General features: G+C 44.3%; 1 protein-coding gene across 1 annotated transcript; it reads left to right on the top strand.

Annotated features, from left to right (window-relative positions):
• The first annotated feature begins 10,021 nt into the window (after positions 1 to 10,021).
• On the top strand, positions 10,022 to 20,475 carry LOC144712469 (putative LRR receptor-like serine/threonine-protein kinase At1g05700). The gene is made up of 13 exons (XM_078586769.1): positions 10,022 to 10,341; positions 10,674 to 11,202; positions 11,297 to 11,784; positions 12,067 to 12,205; positions 12,474 to 12,545; positions 12,665 to 12,736; positions 12,828 to 12,908; positions 18,760 to 18,905; positions 19,012 to 19,238; positions 19,324 to 19,450; positions 19,561 to 19,629; positions 19,702 to 19,891; positions 19,996 to 20,475. Exons 1-13 carry the CDS (start codon positions 10,254 to 10,256, stop codon positions 20,405 to 20,407), a joined length of 2,640 nt encoding a protein of 879 aa, XP_078442895.1. The 5' UTR covers positions 10,022 to 10,253; the 3' UTR covers positions 20,408 to 20,475.
• The last annotated feature ends 362 nt before the right edge of the window (positions 20,476 to 20,837 follow it).

Below are 20,837 nucleotides of genomic sequence, written 5' to 3' on the forward strand. Positions count from 1 at the left end.
AAATTTATTCACATATCTCAACAAAAAATTAAAATGAATCCATGCATATTATGATGTCTGAAATTAATCCCTACGGCTTTGAAATACTAGAGAATATTTGATACTGTAAATTGATGTATGGACAAGGAAAGGTCCTAGAATATTTCTCAATTTTTTTAATTCGTCTTCTATTAGAGACATATGTGCACACCTGTGACGTTAAGGAGAAGTGGGGGATGATGATTGTAGATAAGTGTATGGCATTCATGTCGGTCAAATGCAGTAGCAAATTTGAATCCCTGTGAACAAGTTTAATGCTAGTTAAGATAAATGAATCATGGAATAAATGATATATATTTTTTATTCCTCCTAAAAATATACTGCTATATATAAATATTTTGATTTCATATGCTTATTTTTCCCAATGATAACATTTTCACTTTCTATGCATCAAATATATCACATATGTAACATAAGACAACAAATAATCATTTTATTTACCAGAGTAGATATAATTGAGTACGCAATATATATCATTATATCTGGACATATATTAAATGGGTTATGTCTCAAAAATATTTTTATATCAGTTCAAGAAAATGCATCAAATTTTATGCCACCATTTTGTGCGATTGGCATCACACATGTATTTTCACAGATATATTTTATTCTCCGTGTTTTTCATGAAAATTAAGTATTCATGGTTGTTAAAATAAGTCTAATTAACTTTCTAAATAAATTACGTTTCATATGAATAAGATGACGAATCTATAGAATTGTCATAATTTAGAACTCAAATGCTTATGATGTAATTAAGAATCATAAATTGATGGTACTAGTATTTATGAAGCATCTCTATCATACAGGTGTCCCTCTACCCCACTGCTTATCCATCACTGCCTCCTTTATACCTTTTCCAAAAAATCCTACAATTTTTTGCCTTTTGCAATCAAATTCATTTTTATCACACCCATTCATGTAATATTGATTTATGATAGCTAGAAAAGATAAAGAAGTTTTAGGTATTTTAAAAGACTCCCAAGCACTATACATAGATATATCTTCTAAATGTGTTTCTCCTCGGGGTGTTTGAGATCAAGGACTTGTATAAGGTTCAATGAGCTTTTATTGAGTCAAATAGAGATAAAGAAGATTCCAAGATAGGATCTGAACATTAAGAGGAATCCCAGGTCAGGAAAATAAGCATTCAAGACCCAACCCATGTTGCATTAGGTGCTCACACCTTCATCAAAATCGTTCATCTTTTGTGGATCTGGCATGAGTGCCACAAATTTTCTGCCCTTGAGTTAGTCAAAACATTTCCACATTTTTGGGATTTGGCCTTATTCAAATATGGTACATATTTTCAGATATTTACCAGATAAGTGGATCTAAGGTGCAAAGGGATGCATCCTACCAATCGATTTCGAGGTCATAAAATCAGGGGCCATTTGAAGCAGTAAATACTTCATCTCCTTATTTCCTTTTTCACGATACATTATTTTTCCAAAGTGTTGAAAAATGAGTTTCGGTGAGATTTATCGAGAACTTTGGAGTAGAACACGAATCGACCACGACAGGGACAAAAGAAGAGGATTTTATAATCTCCCTCCATGATCATTGAAACCAGAAATTGGGGTTAATTTATGTTGTCCAAGGGTTCTTATCTATAGAAAAATATTTTTAAGCACAAAACAAGTAAGGGTCTGATTCATAGGAAGAAAGTATTGAATACATAAATTTGAAGTTTAGTTTCTATTTTTTATAAATTTAATATACATGTTTATGTTACAATGTATTTTCTGAATGAAAAATAGGGTTAATAAGTTCAAAATAAATCTAAGATATCGATAAATACTTATCCTCTTTAGCCTGACTATCAAAAATTAGGGAATAATTTTAGGGAACTAATTTGTTTTTCTATTAAGGAATCCTAATTAATTCTAAACAAATACCTTAGCCAGCGCTTTGGCAGCGCTACGTGATGGTTGATAGAACAGGCATGACTGGAATGATCAGATGAGATTTATTGTCACTGATTGATGTGGAAATGGTTTTTGGTACATACTGGAAAGTCATATAGTGGAGTAAGTGATGCATATTTTACACTATCTGGTGGCAACAAAGATGGAGGCGGATATGCACTGCATCGTAGAGAAGTTTGTGGTAAAGTACATGATGGAAAAACCAACGTAATTGGTGATAGTAATCTAGGAAAAAAGAAGAATACATTAGTTCAGAACATTATAAATCACACTAACCTCAATGTCATTTACCGAACAAGACGGGTTGTCTTTTCTCTTCACGAGTCTTGATCAGATAGTAACTCCATCGATCCTTCATTCTTCAAAGGTAAGACGCGAGTGACCGAGCGTTTAGGTGCTTATGAGCAGGCGCGAGTTTTTACGAGCGGGAGCGATGAAGATGAATCTCAATGGAGCTGAAAGAAATGAAATAAAGAACCTCGCACGCTCCGGCTTTGAAGCTGCTTGGTGGTGGCACTAACAATAGCCCGGACCTTTTCTTCGAAACCTCTTCACTGTACACAGGACGACGTCCAATCCCGGACTTAAGATATGATGGATCTTGTGTTGGGACTGGGGTGCGATATGCCGAAGTGAATATCGGATTCTGAGACGAGACCTCCGCCTGATCCAACCTACTTTATTCAAGATATGAAACTACTTTTCCGGCTGTCCCTATTGTTTTGTATTTTAGATGGATAAGGTTCTGAGGTGATGCTAATCACGGTACCCACGTTCTTCCGTGCTCGTAGGTTCCCTATGCAAGATTAGAAGGAACAATCTCAAATAGACCAAGATCCATTTTCGGGTAATTTCTTGGTGAACATAATCTGCCATAATCTCTTCGATCCCTACATTTATGTGCCAGAATACAGAGATATTTTGTAGGAAAGTAATCAACTTTTTTTTTGATATTATCATCAAAGGTGGTGGGAAAGCTGCAGTAATTCTTTGGAAAATCCCGGTTCTCTTTGTCTTCGAGCTTTCATTCCTCAATCCACTTATTCGTTCTTTCATATACCTCCCCACCAATAGATAGAGACAAATAGGAATAACCAAACCACGTCTACAAAATGAAGGGGAGCAAATGGGATTAGATACCCCAGTAGTCCTAGCCGTAAACAATGGATACTAGGCGCTGTGCATATCGACCCATGCAGTGCTGTAGTTAATGCGTTAAGTATCCCGCCTGGGGAGTACGTTGGCAAGAATGAAACTCAAAGGAATTGATGGCACCCGCACAGGCGGTGGAGCATGTGGTTTAATTCGATTCAAAGCGAAGAACCTTACCAGGGCTTGACATGCCGCGAATCCTCTTGAAAGAGAGGGGTGCCTTCGGGAACGCGGACACAGGTGGTGCATGGCTGTAACACATTCGGGATGACTTAATATGGTGTTTACAGAGAGCAAGGTTCCGAAGGCGCGAGTTCGCTGACTTTAGGAGCGAAGAAGCGACGGCGTTTAGCGCTTAGGAGCGAAGTAACGAAGTCAAAGAAACGATGAATGATGCTAATCGGTAAGGAAGTTAATAAGAAGGTTGCCGTGGGATTCCCAAGCTTCTTCTTCTGAGAGTAACATCAACCAGCAGGAAACAGTCACGCCGTTACTTCTTCGCTCCGCTCCCCTTGCGCCTTCTTTTTTTTTTACATGATCTCGCACGCATCTTCGTTCCAATTCCTACCTATAGGATGAGTCTTTCTGGACCCACTAACCACCTTGGTGCGCTATTGAGAACTAGGTTCTTAACGCGGAAATGTGGTGATGATAATCGGTTCTGAAAGAATTTAAAAAAAAAAGAATAAAAACAAGGATCGCTCCGCTTGACGGGTGCCCTTGGCCTGTCGGCCTCGAGGATCGCTTCGCTTGCTGCTGGTTTTTCATGTTCGAAAACTCGAGTTGTTCGGGACAAAACTCCAGACTTCCGGAAATCGAGAACTCCAAGACTCCCAAACTCTCAACATCCTGGAATTTCTGTAACCCGAGAACACTAGAACTCCGGAAAAACCCTGTTTAAGCATGCCAACTCTCCAGGCTCTTTAGAGCTTCTCAATCGGCGAAGGCCTAACCCCAGGAATCTTGCTCCGACTGGAACACAAGCCCCAGCGTTTGCTATCGCAAATTACCCAAATCTAACACCGAAACGGGTTCCGGAAATGATGTAGTTGATGCGAGGTGCCAGCTGTGTGCCTTGTGTCGGCGACCGACCGACATACTCCAAACCGGGATTTCGGAGCTCAAAGGGGATTTCGCAATAACCTGGTAAGTCCTCCCGGGATTTATCAATTTGCGATTTTGGGTTCCAAAACCAGTAACCCGTGAGGAGGGCTAGAGGGAGGGAGCCTTGCACACACGTGTAGAAATAAATTAACTCCCGGAGTTAGTTTAAAAAATATTTTTAAGTGATAAAAACATGCTAATCATCATTAGAGGAAAATCCAAACGTGTCTTTTTTCCAAGATAGGAAGCTCTATTTATTAATCGAACTCGTAATGCATCGACAAAAGGAAGACTAAAATAGCCAAGTTACTTCTTGCTTAAATTCCTTATTATAGATATATGTTGGAATTCAAAGTTGAATAAATTTCAATCCTATCATTTTGATTCATCTAATTAATACAAATACATGTACAAATATAGATACAGATACAGATACATATACAGATATAGATATAGTTACAGATACAAATATAGGTACATATACAAATAAAGATACATATACGGATACAGATACAAATACAGATACATATAGAGATATAGATACAGGTATAGATACAGGTACAGATACAGATACACATACAGATACACATACGCATATAGATACAGATACAGATACATATACAAATATAGATACAGATACGGATACAAATACGGATTTGGATATAGATACATAAATAGATACATATACATATACAGATATAGATACAGCTACAGATACATATACAAATACAATTACAAATACAAATACAAAAATGAGTACAAATACAGATACAGATACATATACACATACACATACACGTACACGTACACATACACATACACATACACATACACATATGCACATACACATACACACATACACATACACATAAAGATACACATACAGATACAGATACATATACATATACAGATACAGATACAGATACAGATAGAGATACAGATACAGATACAGATACAGATACAGATAAAAATTCAAATACACATACAGATACAGATACAGATACATATACACATACATATACATATATAGATACACATAGAGATACAGATACACATATCCAGATACAGATACAAATACAACTACAGATACATATACAGATATATATATACAAAGACATATATAGATACAAATACAGATATAGATATATATACAAATACAGGTATACATACAAATACAGATACATATACATATACAGATATATAAACAGATACAGAAACAAATACAAATACAAATGCCAATACACATATGAATAGAAATACAAATATAAATATAATATGAATATGAAAACAAATACATATATATGAATACACCTACAAATACATGTAGAAATATAATATATATATATATATATATATGAATACAAACACGAATAAAAATACACCTATAAATACACCTATAAATACACCTATAGATACAACTACAAACAAAAACACAAACGCAAAGGCAAACACAAATGCATATACAAATACAAATATGAATATGAATACAAATACATATATTAATATGATTACAGACACAAATATAATTATAAATATAAATACAAATACAAATATGAATAGGGATACAATAACAACTTAGAATTCCAAGATAATCATTTAAGTTAGGCTTGGCATGAATTGGATACATAAGGCTATTAATCAAAATCTGGGGCTTCTTGTAGTCAATGGGAGGGGACGAGGCTTCTATGGTATTTTTTTGTCTGGCTCTATGGGGCGTATGGACTGGGGTGCAACTCATCATCCCACTCTGCTGAAAATTTTGTTAGCATAAGCTTTATTAGTCAATTTGATCTGCCCATTTAATTGAATTACTTCTACACCCAAGTAAGAGTTGATTAGTCCCAAGTCGCTCTTCTCAAACATATCCATCCTTGAATGCCTAGATGTGACAGCTCTCTAGTCCATTTACAATCAAATCCTCAAACCACACTCCCACGAGCAAGTGCACATCATCTACAAGCTTAATGTAGAATACACACTCTTGGAAATTCCTTGTAAAACCTATGGAAATAAAAAAATTATTCAACTTGGTATATCATGCTCGTTGCGCTTGTCTTGGCCATATAAGGTATTCTTGAGCTTCAAAACCATATGCTCTTTTCCCCTCCTTATGAACCCCTTTGGTTGCTTTACGTAGAATTATACTTTATCTCTCCATATTGAGAAAGGTTGACTTGATATCAAGAAGATTCAAGTCACATCCTTCTTGTGGTGCTAGAGCTACCAAGACACGAATGGTGTCAATTCTTGCCATTGGTGCAAGTGCATCCTCAAACTCAACTCCATGCTTTTAGACATTGCCCTTTGCGACCAACCTGGCATTGTGCCTTACAACCTCTCTTTAAGAGTTATTCTTGATCTTGAAAATCCACATAAGGCCAGATAATTTTGCAGCCTTTAGGTGTATTCACCAGTTCCTAGCTCTGATTATTCTCAATGGATTCCATCTCCTCCTTCATGGCATGTCTCCAAACCTCTTCCTTGGAAGATTCAAGGAGACTTTCCAGCTCCCCCTCTATCACCAAGCACTCTTCCTGGTAAATATGAATTTGCTAAATGTCTCCATAAACTCAATTAAAACCTCTAAACCTCCTTGGAGATCTCTTTTCAATACGATGAAGAAGGTCTCTTTGCTAAAGATCTCTTTTCAGTACAGGGCTCGCTTCATGTAGAGGTGACACAACATCAGCTTCCTCCACCAATAATATCTCATCCACCTAGTCATAACTATTGTTAGTTAACATTGAGAAAACATGAGAGAGAAATATGCCTAGCTTCTTCTTCACCTCAGGGACATCCCAATCACACTTGGAATCTTCTTCAAAGATGACATCTTTGCTAACATGCACATTTCAACTCATAGAGTCATTGACAGCGATAAACTTTATACCCAATTTCATAACAGATGAATACCATAGGCTTGCTTTGGTCATCAAACTTGCTCCTTGCACTTTTACATGAGCTAAGCAACCAAAGACCATAAGATGTAAAACCTTAGGATTTGACCCTATCCATACTTCATAAGGTATAACTCCTTTAGACTTCTATTTAGAGCTATGTTCAAGAGGTACATGACAGTGCTTACTGCCTCTCCTAATAACTCCTTGGGTAGGCTTCTCCCATTCAACATAGATCTAACCATGGACATAATTGTCTGATTCCTCCACTCAATGACACTATTTTGTTGTGGAGAATATGGGGTCTTCACTTGTTTCTTTATCCCATGCTTTATCACAATAACTTGGATTCTCTACTGAAGCAAGCTCTTCTCCTCTATCAGTCTTGAGAACTTTGACCTTCATATTCTTCTCGATTTCTATGATGTCCTTAAACTTCATGAAAGTGCCAAGAGCTTCAGACTTTTTCTTCAGCCAGGCAACATAAGTGAGTCGGCTACAATCATCAATAATCAACATAAAATAAGAATGACAACCCCAAGTCAACAGAATGATTAGCGTATTGGTTCTATATGTTGATGAAGGTGGAAATAGAGCTCTCTAATGTTTGCATGTTATGAAACTTTGTTATAACTGGTCTAGAGACAAGGGAGAGGGTAATCCCTCGACCATCTCTTGATCAACCAACAACTTCAATGCTTGGTGGTTGAGATTCCATAGTGTTCATGACTTAATCGAACAGAATCATCAACAAAAAATAAACAACCTCTGATAGTGTTTAGCTTGAAAAGATTTGAATCACCATTTGTCTTTTTAACACGAGCCAACAATCTCCCCTTGCGGCTCATATATGATCAATCGTCCATACTCCCACAATCTAGTAGCTCTGTTCATCAAGCTGCCCAATTCTCAAGGTTTTAGAGCACAATTTTGGGACATTAGATAACATTATTCCGCATCATTTCTCCTGCCTTCTAACATAGCAATAAATGCTTCTTTTGCCTTGAATATACACCTTCAACCCTCACCTCCCTCTCCCATGCCCTACCATGTGCGGCAGTGCCCCCCCCTCTCTCCACCCTCTCTCTCCTTGCCTCTCTCTCTGCCCCCCTGCTTCCCCTTCGGCCTACACCGCCCTGTCTCTCTCTCTCTCTCTCTACACCGCCTCTCCCCTGCCATCGGGTGCTCTCTCTCGCGCTCTCTCTCTCCCGCTCTGTCTCTCTCTCTCTCTCTCTCTCTCTCTCTCTCTCCCTCTCTCTCCCACCCCCCCCGACCCCTCTCCTGTGGTCTCCTCCCCCTTGCTCTCTCTCTGCCTCTGTCTCCCTGATCATACATTTTTCACCGTTTAAAAAAGTGTAGCGTTCGTGTTCGTTCGCGAACGAACCCGAGCGAACCGAACGTGAACACGAGCAAGAAATTTTCCCTGTTCGTTCGACATCAAACACTGTTTGATCGACAACGAACAACAAACTTCTCATCCCTATTATCAAGCGTCAAAGGATTTCCCTCTCTCACCTAGAGTAATGCTGGCTCTATCAATGTCATCATCAAGGTCAACTCACCCTTCTCCTCAGTGTTGGCCAAATTTTCCTCCTTTTCTTGTAACTACGGGATTCATAAGACAAATGCCCTGTTGGCCTTCAGCAGAGGATCTCTCTCCTTTCTCCAATTTCTCTCTCGCCTGAGGAGGGTCGCAGACCAATGGCAAAGAAAAAAACAAAAACTGACTTGTTCTGTGTTCAGGCTATCACTTAAATAGACAAACCAGAATCCCACGATCCTGACTTCGTGCGCTTGGCACGTTTGGAGGAAGACTGGAAAAGATAAACTGATCTCACGACGCCCAAGTCGTGTACCAACGAGTGGGGGGAGGAGTTGCCACGTTTTCCTCCTTTGACCCATTCTAACTGCCACCGCAGCACCGCAGGGCCTTCAAGGGTTTAGTTTCAACATGCCCAAATTTACCTTGATCGGAAAATTTAATTTTTGGCTTCTCTTGGGGCTTGTAGTCTTCATCCTTTCCCTCTCCGTTGCCATCATTTCTTTGGACATGGTGTTAACCTATGTTGTGACCACATCCATGACCATGGGAGCTTTCATCGTTCTCTTTCATCATGCCCTTTCTGATGGCTCTTGCGAGAATAACTTGTTCCTCTCTAAAACTAAAAGAAGCTATAAAAGCACGAATGAAGATAATGTCAAACTCCGGGGGACAGTTGACTAGGCTGAACACTTGAAGGCCAGGTCTTTCACCTCAGGCGTAGCTCCTGGAAAGGGTTGAGACCAGTCTTTGGAGCTAGATGGTCCCAAATCACCCTAGGAAATAGTTCTGCTTGGAGAGAATGGGGGAACAATGTCCAGAGGGTGAACAATGTCCAGAGGCATCAGGACAGAGGGTTCACCAGACTTACCTTTTAATGAAGACGTCCCACCAGCTTAGAAGACAGAATCAGCAGCCCTATTCCTCCCTATGGACCAGGCTCTGAGCTCTTATACCAAACGTTGGGATAGAATCCCAGAAGCCAAACCTTGGCCGCATAAATGCTGATGGGAGAGAACAAGGGAAGAAGAAGGGAGGAGAGGAGAAACAAAAAAAAGAAGACATTTTCTAATTTTAAGAGTCCAAGATAGTTCATTTCGTCCAAGGAACATAGAGCCGGAAGAAAAAAGACATGAGCCAAACTTAAAACAAGTGGGACCCGACTATAAGTCAATGGGCATCTCCACACTCTCAAAGTCTAGACACGTTAAAAGACTACTCCCCATCCACGCGTACTTTTGACCCCAAGTTTGGTTTTTTTTTATCTTAACTCAAAATTGTTGTTTATTTGACTGGGGTGGGTCGATACACGCGATCATGCCGGCTGATGAGGTCAGTTAAACCCACATACTTTAGCCGCCCCACTCGGCTCTGAAAGTTGCTGTGGAATTCAATGCAATCCAGTCTGAGAAAAAAATCTGCCGCACCTCCCACGGCTGCAAGTTACAACGACCAAACAATCGCAAACTTTATCCTCTGCCTTCGTCTGTGAATCCTGAATTCCATCTGCGTTTCTTCTTCCTATCTTTTGGGTATAGATCAGGGAGGTGAAGGGAAGAACTTAATTTTACGCTGCTACCCTGAGTTCTCCGGGATATGATGGTTATCATCTTCTTCTGCTTCTTCCTGTTCATGATAATCCAACCATTCGGAACCCAGTTTGTCCGGGCCCTTCCGCAACAAGGTAAGTAGTCTTCGTTCATTTAAAATCTATCATATATGCACACGGTCTGTTTCTGCCTTCGTCTGTGATATCTTATATAGGTAGTCTTTGTTCAATCCGGATCATATTTGTTCACGCACAAACAAGTGATCAGAAAATGATATCAACGGTATGATTCAAAGAAAAAAAATAAAACAAAAGAATCAGATTGCTTTCTGATCAGCCTCAAAAGAGAAATTTATTAGAAATTCCTGTGTTTTCGGATCGGTGAAGTGCCCAAGAAAAAGTTCAAGAAATGAGAGAATCTGCTTATGAAACTAAGCAAATTGGAAAAACTACTGATTGTTCTGCAGGTTTCATCAGCATTGACTGCGGCTTTGAAGGAAGCTCCGGCTACCAGAACAACATCACGGGGTTAAACTACACCGGAGACGGGCCGTACATCGCAACGGGAGAGAACCGCGTCGTCTCCAGCAACCCATTTGGTCAGCTGTACGCAACTCTTCGTAGTTTTCCGAACGGGACTCGCAATTGTTACTCGCTCTCGCCGGTGCAACCTGGCCAGAGATATCTCATACGAGCCGAATTCTACCACGGCAACTACGATGGCAAGGGGTTGAGTCCGACCTTCGATCTCCACCTCGGCGTCAACTTCTGGACGACCATCGCGATACGCACCAACGGCGGTGCGCTCGCTGAAATCATCACCGTAGCGCGAAGACAAAAAATAGAGGTATGTCTGATAAACACCAACCGAGGGACACCCTACATATCTCTGCTCGAGCTGCGGCCACTCCTGTACTTCATGTATCCCTTCGCCAACGAGTCTCAGTCCTTGCTCATGAGCACCCGCTGGAACTACGGAACGCGAGATTATTTGAGGTGCGGCCCTTTATGGATAGATTAAAGAGTAAACTTTCAAAAAAATGGCGATTGTTTAAGGCGACAAAGTCGTTTTATCGCGTTTGTTTTGCAGGTACCCAGATGACCCTTACGATCGTAAATGGGACGCGGACAGTGGGGAATTCCTCCCCTTGAACACATCTAGGCAAGTGCAAACGAGTCCTGGCGACCCGTTTCAGATTCCATCGGTAGTGCTACAGACAGCAAGGAGTTTCTCAAAAACTAATTACAACCTAAGAATTACGGCGGCCACCGCAAGCCCCGGAGAGAGAATGTATATCGTCCTGCACTTCTCCGAGCTGTTGCCTCTCAACCCGGCGAACGAGTCGCGGATATTGGAAATCTATGGGGGGGACGCTCAGCTGCAGTTATTCACCGAGTACAGGCCCCCATTCTTGGTGGCAGACCACAAGGAGATTATCAACGCTGTAATCGGACAGTCGGGTACTTACACCATCGCTGTGTACGTGAAGAACACGTCCACTCAGCCGTACATTATCAATGCCATGGAGGGCTTCATTGTCAGGCCGATGAACGAGTCGCAAACGGATGATCGCGACGGTGAGATGAGATTCTTTTTTATTCTGTCGTTTAGATCGTCGCCTTTAAAGATCCTTAAATACTCACATGACGTGTTTCACTCTTCGAAGTGGCCTCAAAGTTAAAGAACGGAGTGTTTTTACCTCTGTTACAGGTTCCGATCTCTTCGAACGCGCTCTTGGCCGGTTCACTTTTTTTTATTCAAGTTTATCCTTTCTATAATCCCGAATTTGCAACGTTGATTGGCGACTCCCTGTTAATCTGTTAATCCGTAAGCTTACAGTATTTTTTTTTGAACTGCAGTCACTGCCATTGAAGATGTCAAGAAGGCATTCAAACTGACCAGAAACTGGGAGGCAGATCCATGTTCGCCAAGACAATATGTTTGGCAAGGACTAGTTTGCAGCTACGACGCTTCTGCAAATGCCAGAATCACGTCGCTGTAAGTCTGGAAAAGTCCGAGGCTCTCATAAAACTATAGGCTCTGATAAGACTATAGGTTATGCTCCTTTGCGTGGCTAACGATTTAGTTGATGGAAAAGCGAAGATTCCTTGTTAAGCCTAATTTTTTTTCAATTGGCACCAACCATTAGTTGGCTCTGAAGTCCATTCTTCAGTTGTATCCTTCTCGATTTTTAACTGTTAAGCTTTTGATTCAAAAGTTTTGAATTCTCGAACCGGTGACGCTATTTATGACTCAAATCCTGCAGCAACTTATCGTTCAGCAGTCTGGTAGGCGCAATTCCTCTGTCAATTGGTAACTTGACTGCTCTAACAACCCTGTAAGAAATTTTTGTTATGCATAGACCGCACATTTTTACGATATTAACCGATTATAGTCCAATCTTTCTGAACGTAGCTAACATTATCTTTTAAAAATTAATTGAACTCCTCCAATCAGGGATTTGTCCGGGAACAATTTGAGCGGGCCGATACCTGACATACTGGGAGATATTTCCTCTCTTAAGATCCTGTAAGAATATAAATGTGGCGATAAATTTCTATGAGTAATCGACTCTGTTTTGCCATTTCAATGAAGGATAATTGTTTTTTTTCTTATGCAGAGACTTATCTGGAAACGAAGCCATAGGAAGCATTCCGCGAAATCTCTGTGGCAGAGTTTCAAAAGGCGTTCTTTTGCTAAGGTTATCAAGTTATTAACTAATTTGCCTTCTGATTACTCACTTCGCAGAAAAAAACAGATTTCATGCGTACCGGTCTTTACTTCTGCTCTCTGTGAGTACCCATGCTGTTAAAAATGATTTAAAATTGACACTTAATTATCTTTGTAAACAAGAAAAGAACAATTCTTGATAGCAAATGAAAGAGATTACAGGGTTTTATAGGAAGCCCTAATGGGCTGACTAGAGAGGGCCCTTAATGGGCTAACAAGAGAGAGAAAATAAAGACATGTAATACTCAGATCAACACTCCCCCTCAAGCTGGAGCGTGGATGTTATCCACACCCAGCTTGGAACAGAGCTCCTCAAACCTAGGGGCATGAAGCCCTTTGGTGAAGATATCTGCAAGCTGTTCAGCGGACGGAACATAAGGCGTGCAAAAATCTCCCGATTCAAGCTTCTCTTTGATGAAATGGCGATCGATCTCGATGTGCTTTGTACGGTCATGCTGAACGGGGTCATGAGCAATGCTAATCGCCGATTTGTTGTCGCAGAACAGCTGGACAGGAGAGGGAACTGGACACCGTAGCTCACGAAGAAGCTGGATAATCCAAAGTGCTTCACACAGACCATGCGCAAGGGCACGGAACTCCGCTTCAGCACTCGATCGAGAGACCACTTTCTGCTTCTTGCTCCTCCAAGTAATCAGATTGCCGCCCAAGAAGGTGCAATACCCAGATGTGGACCGACGATCAACCACAGAGCCGGCATAATCTGCATCGGTGTAGACTTCAAGACGCAGGCCGGTATGGCGACGAAACAATAATCCACGGCCAATGGTGCCCTTCAGGAAATGGAGGAGACGATGAGCAGCATGAAAATGGCTCATGCGAGGAGTCTGCATGAACTGACTCAGAACACCCACTGAATATGCAATGTCCGGGCGAGTGTGGGTGAGATAAAGCAGTTTTCCCACAAGTCTTCTATATGGGCCAGGCTCAGCAAGCTCCTCATCCGCATCGGCACCAAGTCGATGGTTCGCATCAATCGGTGTCGAAGCAGGCTTGGCGTCCTACTTTCCAAGCTCACAGAGAAGGTCCACCGTATACTTTCTCTGACAAATAAAGATCCCGCTGGAAGAATAGGCCACCTCTATGCCAAGAAAGTACCTCAACGGGCCAAGATGGCGAATAGCAAATTCTGACGAGAGATACATAGCCAGCTCAGTAATGGTCGTCGTATCATCACCCGTAATAATGATGTCATCCACGTACACAAGAAGAATAGCGACTCCTGACGTGGAATGGCGGTAGAAAAGGGTGTGATCACCATTACACTGACGGTATCCACGACGCTGCATGGCCGTCGTGAAACGACCAAACCAGGCACGAGGAGATTGCTTCAAGCCATATAATGCTTTCTTCAGGCGACAGACAACAGACTGCGGAGACGATGGCACTAAGGAAGTGTAGCCAGGAGGTAATGCCATGTAGATCTCCTCAATCAACTCTCCATGCAGAAAAGCATTCTTCACATCATATTGTTGCAAAATCCAGCCCCGATCCGCAGCAAGGGCCAATAAGATCCGCACAGTATTCAGCTTGGCGACGGGAGCAAAGGTCTCCTGATAATCAATGCCATGTTTCTGAGTGAACCCTTGTGCCACAACCCGGGCTTTGTGGCGCTCAATAGAACCGTCAGAATTATGCTTCACAACATACACCCAACGGCTACCCACGAGATGCTTCCCAACCGGTAGAGGAACCAGATCCCACGTTTCATTGTGAGCAAGAGCCTGAAGTTCTTCCGCCATGGCCTGACGCCAATGCGGAAATGAAAGGGCAATGTCCACCGTCTTGGGAAGGGAAGTGGCATCAAGGGAGGTGAGAAGGGCATGATAAGAGGGTGAGAGGCGATGAGAGGAGATAGATTCCGCCAACGGATAGAGGGGAGAGGAACGGGAAGAGGGTAGCACGGCTAATGAGGAGGTGGCAGGAGGGGTGGAGGTTGAGGGAGACGGGGCAGCAGGAGACGAAGAAGGAAGCCGAGGCTTGCGACGAGCAAGGGTAATACCGTAGCGTTTTTCAGGCGGGCAGCGACAGATAGGGATCGGAGGAATCGAAGAAGGTGCAGCAGAAGGGTCGAGCGCAGGAGCAGATACTGGAGGAGGCTCCACAGGAGGGACTGAGACGGCGGCGGGAGGCGGGTCGGGAGGCAATATTGCTGGAGGAGCAACAGGCGGAGACACGTCGGGCGGGGCCGGTGAAGAGGGACGAGGGACGAGGATGAGGAATTCGAGTGGATCGGAGGGAGATGGGGACGATGAGGGTTCAGGAGAGGAGGAGGAATAGTAGGGAAGCAATTCATCAAACGTGGCATCTTTGGTGACGACGAACCGACGAGAGGGTGGATGATAGCATAAATAGCCTTTTTGGGTGGAAGAATAGCCAACAAACACACACTTGATAGCACGGGGATCCAGTTTATCACGACCAAGTTGGTGGTTGGGCGCATAGCATACACATCCAAATACACGAGGAGTAAGATGAGTTCGGAGAGAGAGAGAGTTGGAAAGGAATGCTGAAGACGGTCAATGGGAGTGGAGTAGTCAAGCACTCGAGATGGAAGGCGATTAAGAAGATGGATGGCGGTGGAGACGGCTTCCCCCCAAAAATACTTGGGCACATACATATGGAAGAGAAGGCTCCGAGTTATTTCAAAGATGTGACGGAATTTTGTTTCGGCAACGCCATTTTGCTGTGGTGTATAGGGACAAGAAGTTTCATGGATAATGCCTTTGTCTTGGAAGAAGGTGCTTAACGTGGTGTTAACGTAGTCTTTAGCATTGTCGGAGCGGAAGCGACGAAGGGATATAGAGAATTGAGTTTGGATAAGGGAGTAAAATTGAGGAATGACACGAGATATCTCCGATTTGTTCTTCAAGAAATATGCCCACGTGAATCGAGTAGCGTCGTCAATAAAGATGCATAACCACCGAGAACCGGAAGTACTATGAATAGGGGAAGGCCCCACATCGGTGTGAATAAGGGAGAATGGGGTCGAAGAATGAGAAGACGAGATAGGATACGTGATGCGATGATGTTTGGCAATTCGACAAGCAGTACAAACAAACGGTCCACAGAATGGCCTTGAAAGAGTTTAGGAAAGAGACGATAAAGAGTAGCAAAGAAGGATGGCCGAGGCGTCGATGAAGAAGCCACAAACGCTCGTGGGAAGCCGAAAGGGAAACTGCCGCAGCAGAAAAAGCAAGAGAACTCGAACAAGGACGAACAAGATAGAGCCCCTCATGCTCCTCAGCAATGGAAATCATCCTCCCCGACACCTTATCACGATAAAAACATGAATTAGGAGAGAAGGTAAGGTCTTGTTTCAAGTCGCGAACAAGGCTAGATAGGGAGAGAAGATGATGAGTAAGGCGAGGAACATGAAGAACTTTAGATAGATGCATAGAAGAGGAAAGGGCCACACGACCAATACCCGCCACGGTGAGAAGATCGCCGGAGGCTGTTTTAACTTTGGAGGAGCCAGAAACGGGTGCATAAGTTTGAAAGGCTCGAGGATTTGGGGTCATGTGGGCGGTGGCACCGGAATCAAGAAGCCAAGTGGAAGAGGAAAAAGAATGGCCAGGAGGGGATGTAGGTGTGGGAAGACTGGTGGACATACCTGCGTGGGCCAAGGAGCATGAGCCCACGACTGGAGGATCAAGCAAGCGGCGTAGACGCTCCATCTCTTCCGGAGTGAAGCTAGCGGGCGAGGCACTAGTCGGGAGAAGACCGTACAGCATAGGCACTTGACCCGGGGGGGGCACGGACGAGGCGGCTGCAGCAAGGTTGCTCGGTTGTGCGTGTTTCCGTTGAAGCTTGTAGCACGTCTCCTTAGAGTGACCTCGCTTCTTGCAGTAATTGCAAAACAACGAAGGATCACCCTTTGGAGAATCCTCCGTCTGAGCCGTCGGACCACGTGGCAAAGAGCCGGGTGGTGGAGTCGACGATGGGCGTGCAGACGAAGAGGAATGAGCTACAAGTGCCGAAGCCGAGTTCTGGGCCTGCTGAAAGCGGGATTCTTCAACCCGCACACTGTGGAGCGCATCCTTGAAGGTAGGACCAGTCTCCCAATAAGCTGAGCCCGTACAACTTCATATTACGGGTTCAGTCCCATAAGAAACTGGAAAACCCGAAGTTGAAGAGTATATTGGCGGTCCACCGAATGGGGGTCGGGCGGCATGTAGTAGTCAATTTCATTCCACAACGAAATGAGCTCCGTACTGTACTCCATGATAGACCGGTCCCCTTGACGCAGGTTAGCGGCCCGATGTACCAATTCGTACAGAGTCGCAATGTTGTGCTTCTTGGAGTGGCTCTCAAGTGCTGCTTCCCAGACCGCCCGAGCCGACTCTAGAGACATCAATTCACCTTTAACACTAGGTGAAATACTGTCCAAGAGCCAACGATGAACTACCCCCTCAACGTCCAGCCAGTCATAATACTTGGGATCGGTCCGGGAAGGTCCGTCTTCTAGAAGATGGCGCATGAGACGCCCTTTTAAAGTTATCTGGACGTACTGGCGCCATTGCAGTAGATTGAATCAAGTAAACATACCATCCGAAGGCATCCGAGGCAAAGAGGATGGTCCAGAGGAGGACGACCAATTCCCGGGCTCGAGAAGCACCGCAGATGCATGTGGTGTAGATACCGGCGTCGAGTCTGGCGTAACAGTAGAGGTTTGGGCTTCAACCGGGTTCGTCATGATGAAAGCAGAGTAGACCACAGTCAGAAGGCGCCAGAACGACGAGAAGCCGGGACTACAGGCGCCGAGAAGTCGGGCGCCGGGACGGCGGGAGCCGGGACGGCGGGAGCCGGGACGGCGGGAGCCGGGACGGCGGGAGCCGGGACGGCGGGAGCCGGGACGGCGGGAGCCGACGGGCGGGAGCCGACGGCGGGAGCGACGGCGGGAGCGACGGCGGGAGCCGACGGGCGGCGCCGGACGCCGGGCGCGACGCGGGCGCTGGACGCCGGGCGCCGGGACGCTGGCGCCGGACGCTGGCGCCGGGACGTCGGGCGCTGGACGTCGGGCGCCGGGACGCGGCGCTGGACGTCGGCGCCGGACGGCGAGCGACGGCGGGAGCTGGACGGCGGGCGCCGACGGCGGTCGCCAGGACGGCGGGCGCCGACGCGGCCGCCGGACGCCGGTCGCTGGGCGAGCGAGCCGGGGCGGCGCGAGCGGGCGGCGCGAGCCGGGCGGCGCGAGCCGGGCGCAGCGCGAGCGGGCGGCGCGAGCCGGGCGGCGCGAGCCGGGCGGCGCGAGCCGGCGGCGCGAGCCGGGCGGCGCGAGCCGGGCGGCGAGCCGGGCGGCGCGAGCCGGGCGGCGCGAGCCGGGCGGCGCGAGCCGGCGGCGCGAGCCGGGCGGCGCCGCCGCGGGCGGCGCGCGGCGGCGCGCGCGCGGACGGCGCTGGACGGCGGATGTCAGAACGGTGGCGTCTGGGAGGCCCGGGCGAGGCCGACGGGCGAGCGCGAGATCAGGCGGTCGTGAGAACCGCCGAAGATCGAGCGCAAGGTCGAGCAGAAACCCAGATTAGGGTTAGGGTTAGGGCTCTGATACCATGTAAACAAGAAAATAACAATTCTTGATAGCAAATGAAAGAGATTACAGGGTTTTATAGGAAGCCCTAATGGGCTGACTAGAGAGGGCCCTTAATGGGCTAACAAGAGAGAGAAAATAAAGATCAACAATCTTCTCTTTTCAACATCCTGAGTCTTGTTAACTGGCCTTATTATGTTTATCGAGGCCATGGTACTAAAGCTGCTAAAAACATTTAATCACACTTCTGACTGTAATTGTTCTATCATGCTATAAGAGGCGGAGAAGGACAATGCAAGAGCTCCGGCAAGAACAACAAAACGACGATTATTTCCGTTTCGGTCGCCGTTTCAGTAGTCTTCTTGATGATTCTCATATTCATATGGATATTTCTAAGGAGACGAAAGGCCCATTCTCCGAAAGGTATAAACTCGTACATGTACTCCATTAGCGACGTGTTCTCTGCGAAAGGAACTCAATTCCATTAACGATAAAATTTCATTCCGGGTAATCGTTTCACAACTTGTAGGTGAACTCGTTAAAAGACTTGGACTAGTCAAGGAGAGGGATACACGACAAAGAGATATTCGGTTCACAAATGCAAAAATTAAGCAGATCACAAGAAATTTTGAGCAAGAAATTGGCAAGGGAGGATTCGGGCCTGTTTACCTGGGACATCTGGATAATGCAACTCAAGTTGCAGTTAAGGTCCTTTCCGCTACGTCGTCGCATGGATCTCGCGAGTTTGAGGCCGAGGTAATTCTACATAGTGGATTTGAATCTTAGTTTTCTTGCGGGAATTTAATCTGATAATCATTGATGCCAAATTATCCGGTTTCAGGTTCTATTACTAGGAAGAGTGCATCATAAAAACTTGGTATGTTTGTTGGGATACTGCGATGAACCAAAACATTTGTCACTTGTGTATGAATACATGGATAACGGGAATCTTCGGGAACACTTATCCGGTATTGACTTCTCATTTGTGTGACCTGCATTATCTTGGCAGAATAAACGATACTTTTCGAGGCACTGTTAAATTGAAATTATGAATGTTTCGCTGCATCTCTGCTTTTAGGTGAAATCTCTGGTTGCAGTTTGTTGAACTGGAGACAAAGAGTTAGTATCGCTCTCCAAGCGGCACAAGGTATGCCTTTTGAACCAGCAAAAATAAATTTATTGTAATAATTTTTAAAAATCACGTATGCACAAAATGCAGGGCTTGATTATCTTCACAATGGATGCAGACCGTCCATCGTTCATAGAGATATTAAGAGCAGTAACATTCTACTGAATTCTTCGTATGTCGCAAAGATTGCAGATTTTGGACTGTCCAGGGCGTTTAGTCATGATAATGCGACTCATATCACAACGGGGGTAGCTGGTACTCCAGGATATCTTGACCCAGAGTAAGCATCCTAGACTAAAACTTTAATTTCAGGTCACCATTTCCCGATTGATTATTTTTAAGAAATGGGATTGTGGGATGAACTAGTTTCCATGCCATCTGCAGGTATTTCCAAAACTACAGGCTCGATGAGAAAAGCGATGTATATAGTTTTGGTATCGTCCTTTTGGAGATACTTACCGGTCAGCCACCGTACATGGGATCCGCAGAGAAGACCCATATCGTTAAATGGGTTCGCACGAGAGTTGAGGCCGGTGATATAAATAATATAGTTGATCCAAACTTACACGGTGATTTCGAAGTCAATGAGGCATGGAAAATGGTGGAAGTAGCAATGTCGTGCACTGCAGCATCTTCAACAGAAAGGATGCCGATGGGCGACGTGGTGATGGCGCTGAAGCAATGCATAGAAATCAACGTACCAGACTATGGGATTCAACCCGTCTATTCAGACAAATCTCCAATTATCCCGCTGATCTCTGGAGAATACGCCCTGTCAGCTCCTACGGCAAGATAGATCTAGTACTTGCTAAACATTGTGTGCTAACAATAAAGCGTCATTTATGTCATTAAAAATTACCTTGACCCAGTAGCTTTATCGTTAGTTTCATAAAACAAGTCAAAGAAGAGGTGAGCTTGGCTTTTAAGCTATTGGCACCAGTGTCACGAATGTGGCTTCTTATAGAGAGCATCTACTATCACTTCAGCAGTAAGGTTTTTTTACCCATCTCACTTGATATTCTATAAGGAATAAAGACATTCGTCGCGGTGATTGTGACAAACCTCCTGTTTTCATTTAATATGTGTAGACCGAACTCTTGGCTCACCAATGAACAATGTTCTATATGCACGGTTGTCTAAAAATTCCAGGTATTCAATATGTGTAGACCGAACTCTTGGCTCACCAATGAACAATGTTCTACATTCACGGTTGTCTAAAAATTTCA

The sequence above is a fragment of the Wolffia australiana genome, chromosome 14, assembly GCF_029677425.1.
Source record: "Wolffia australiana isolate 7733 chromosome 14, ASM2967742v1".
Classification (NCBI taxonomy): Eukaryota; Viridiplantae; Streptophyta; class Magnoliopsida; order Alismatales; family Araceae; genus Wolffia; species Wolffia australiana.

Coding starts and splice junctions, on each gene's coding strand:
- LOC144712469 (XM_078586769.1), top strand. CDS start 10,254: ATGATGGTTATCATCTTCTTCTGCTTCTTCCTGTTCATGATAATCCAA. Junction 12,737..12,827: donor ATTTCCTCTCTTAAGATCCT/GTAAGAATATAA, acceptor TTTCTTATGCAG/AGACTTATCTGGAAACGAAG. Junction 19,451..19,560: donor TCTTCGGGAACACTTATCCG/GTATTGACTTCT, acceptor CTCTGCTTTTAG/GTGAAATCTCTGGTTGCAGT.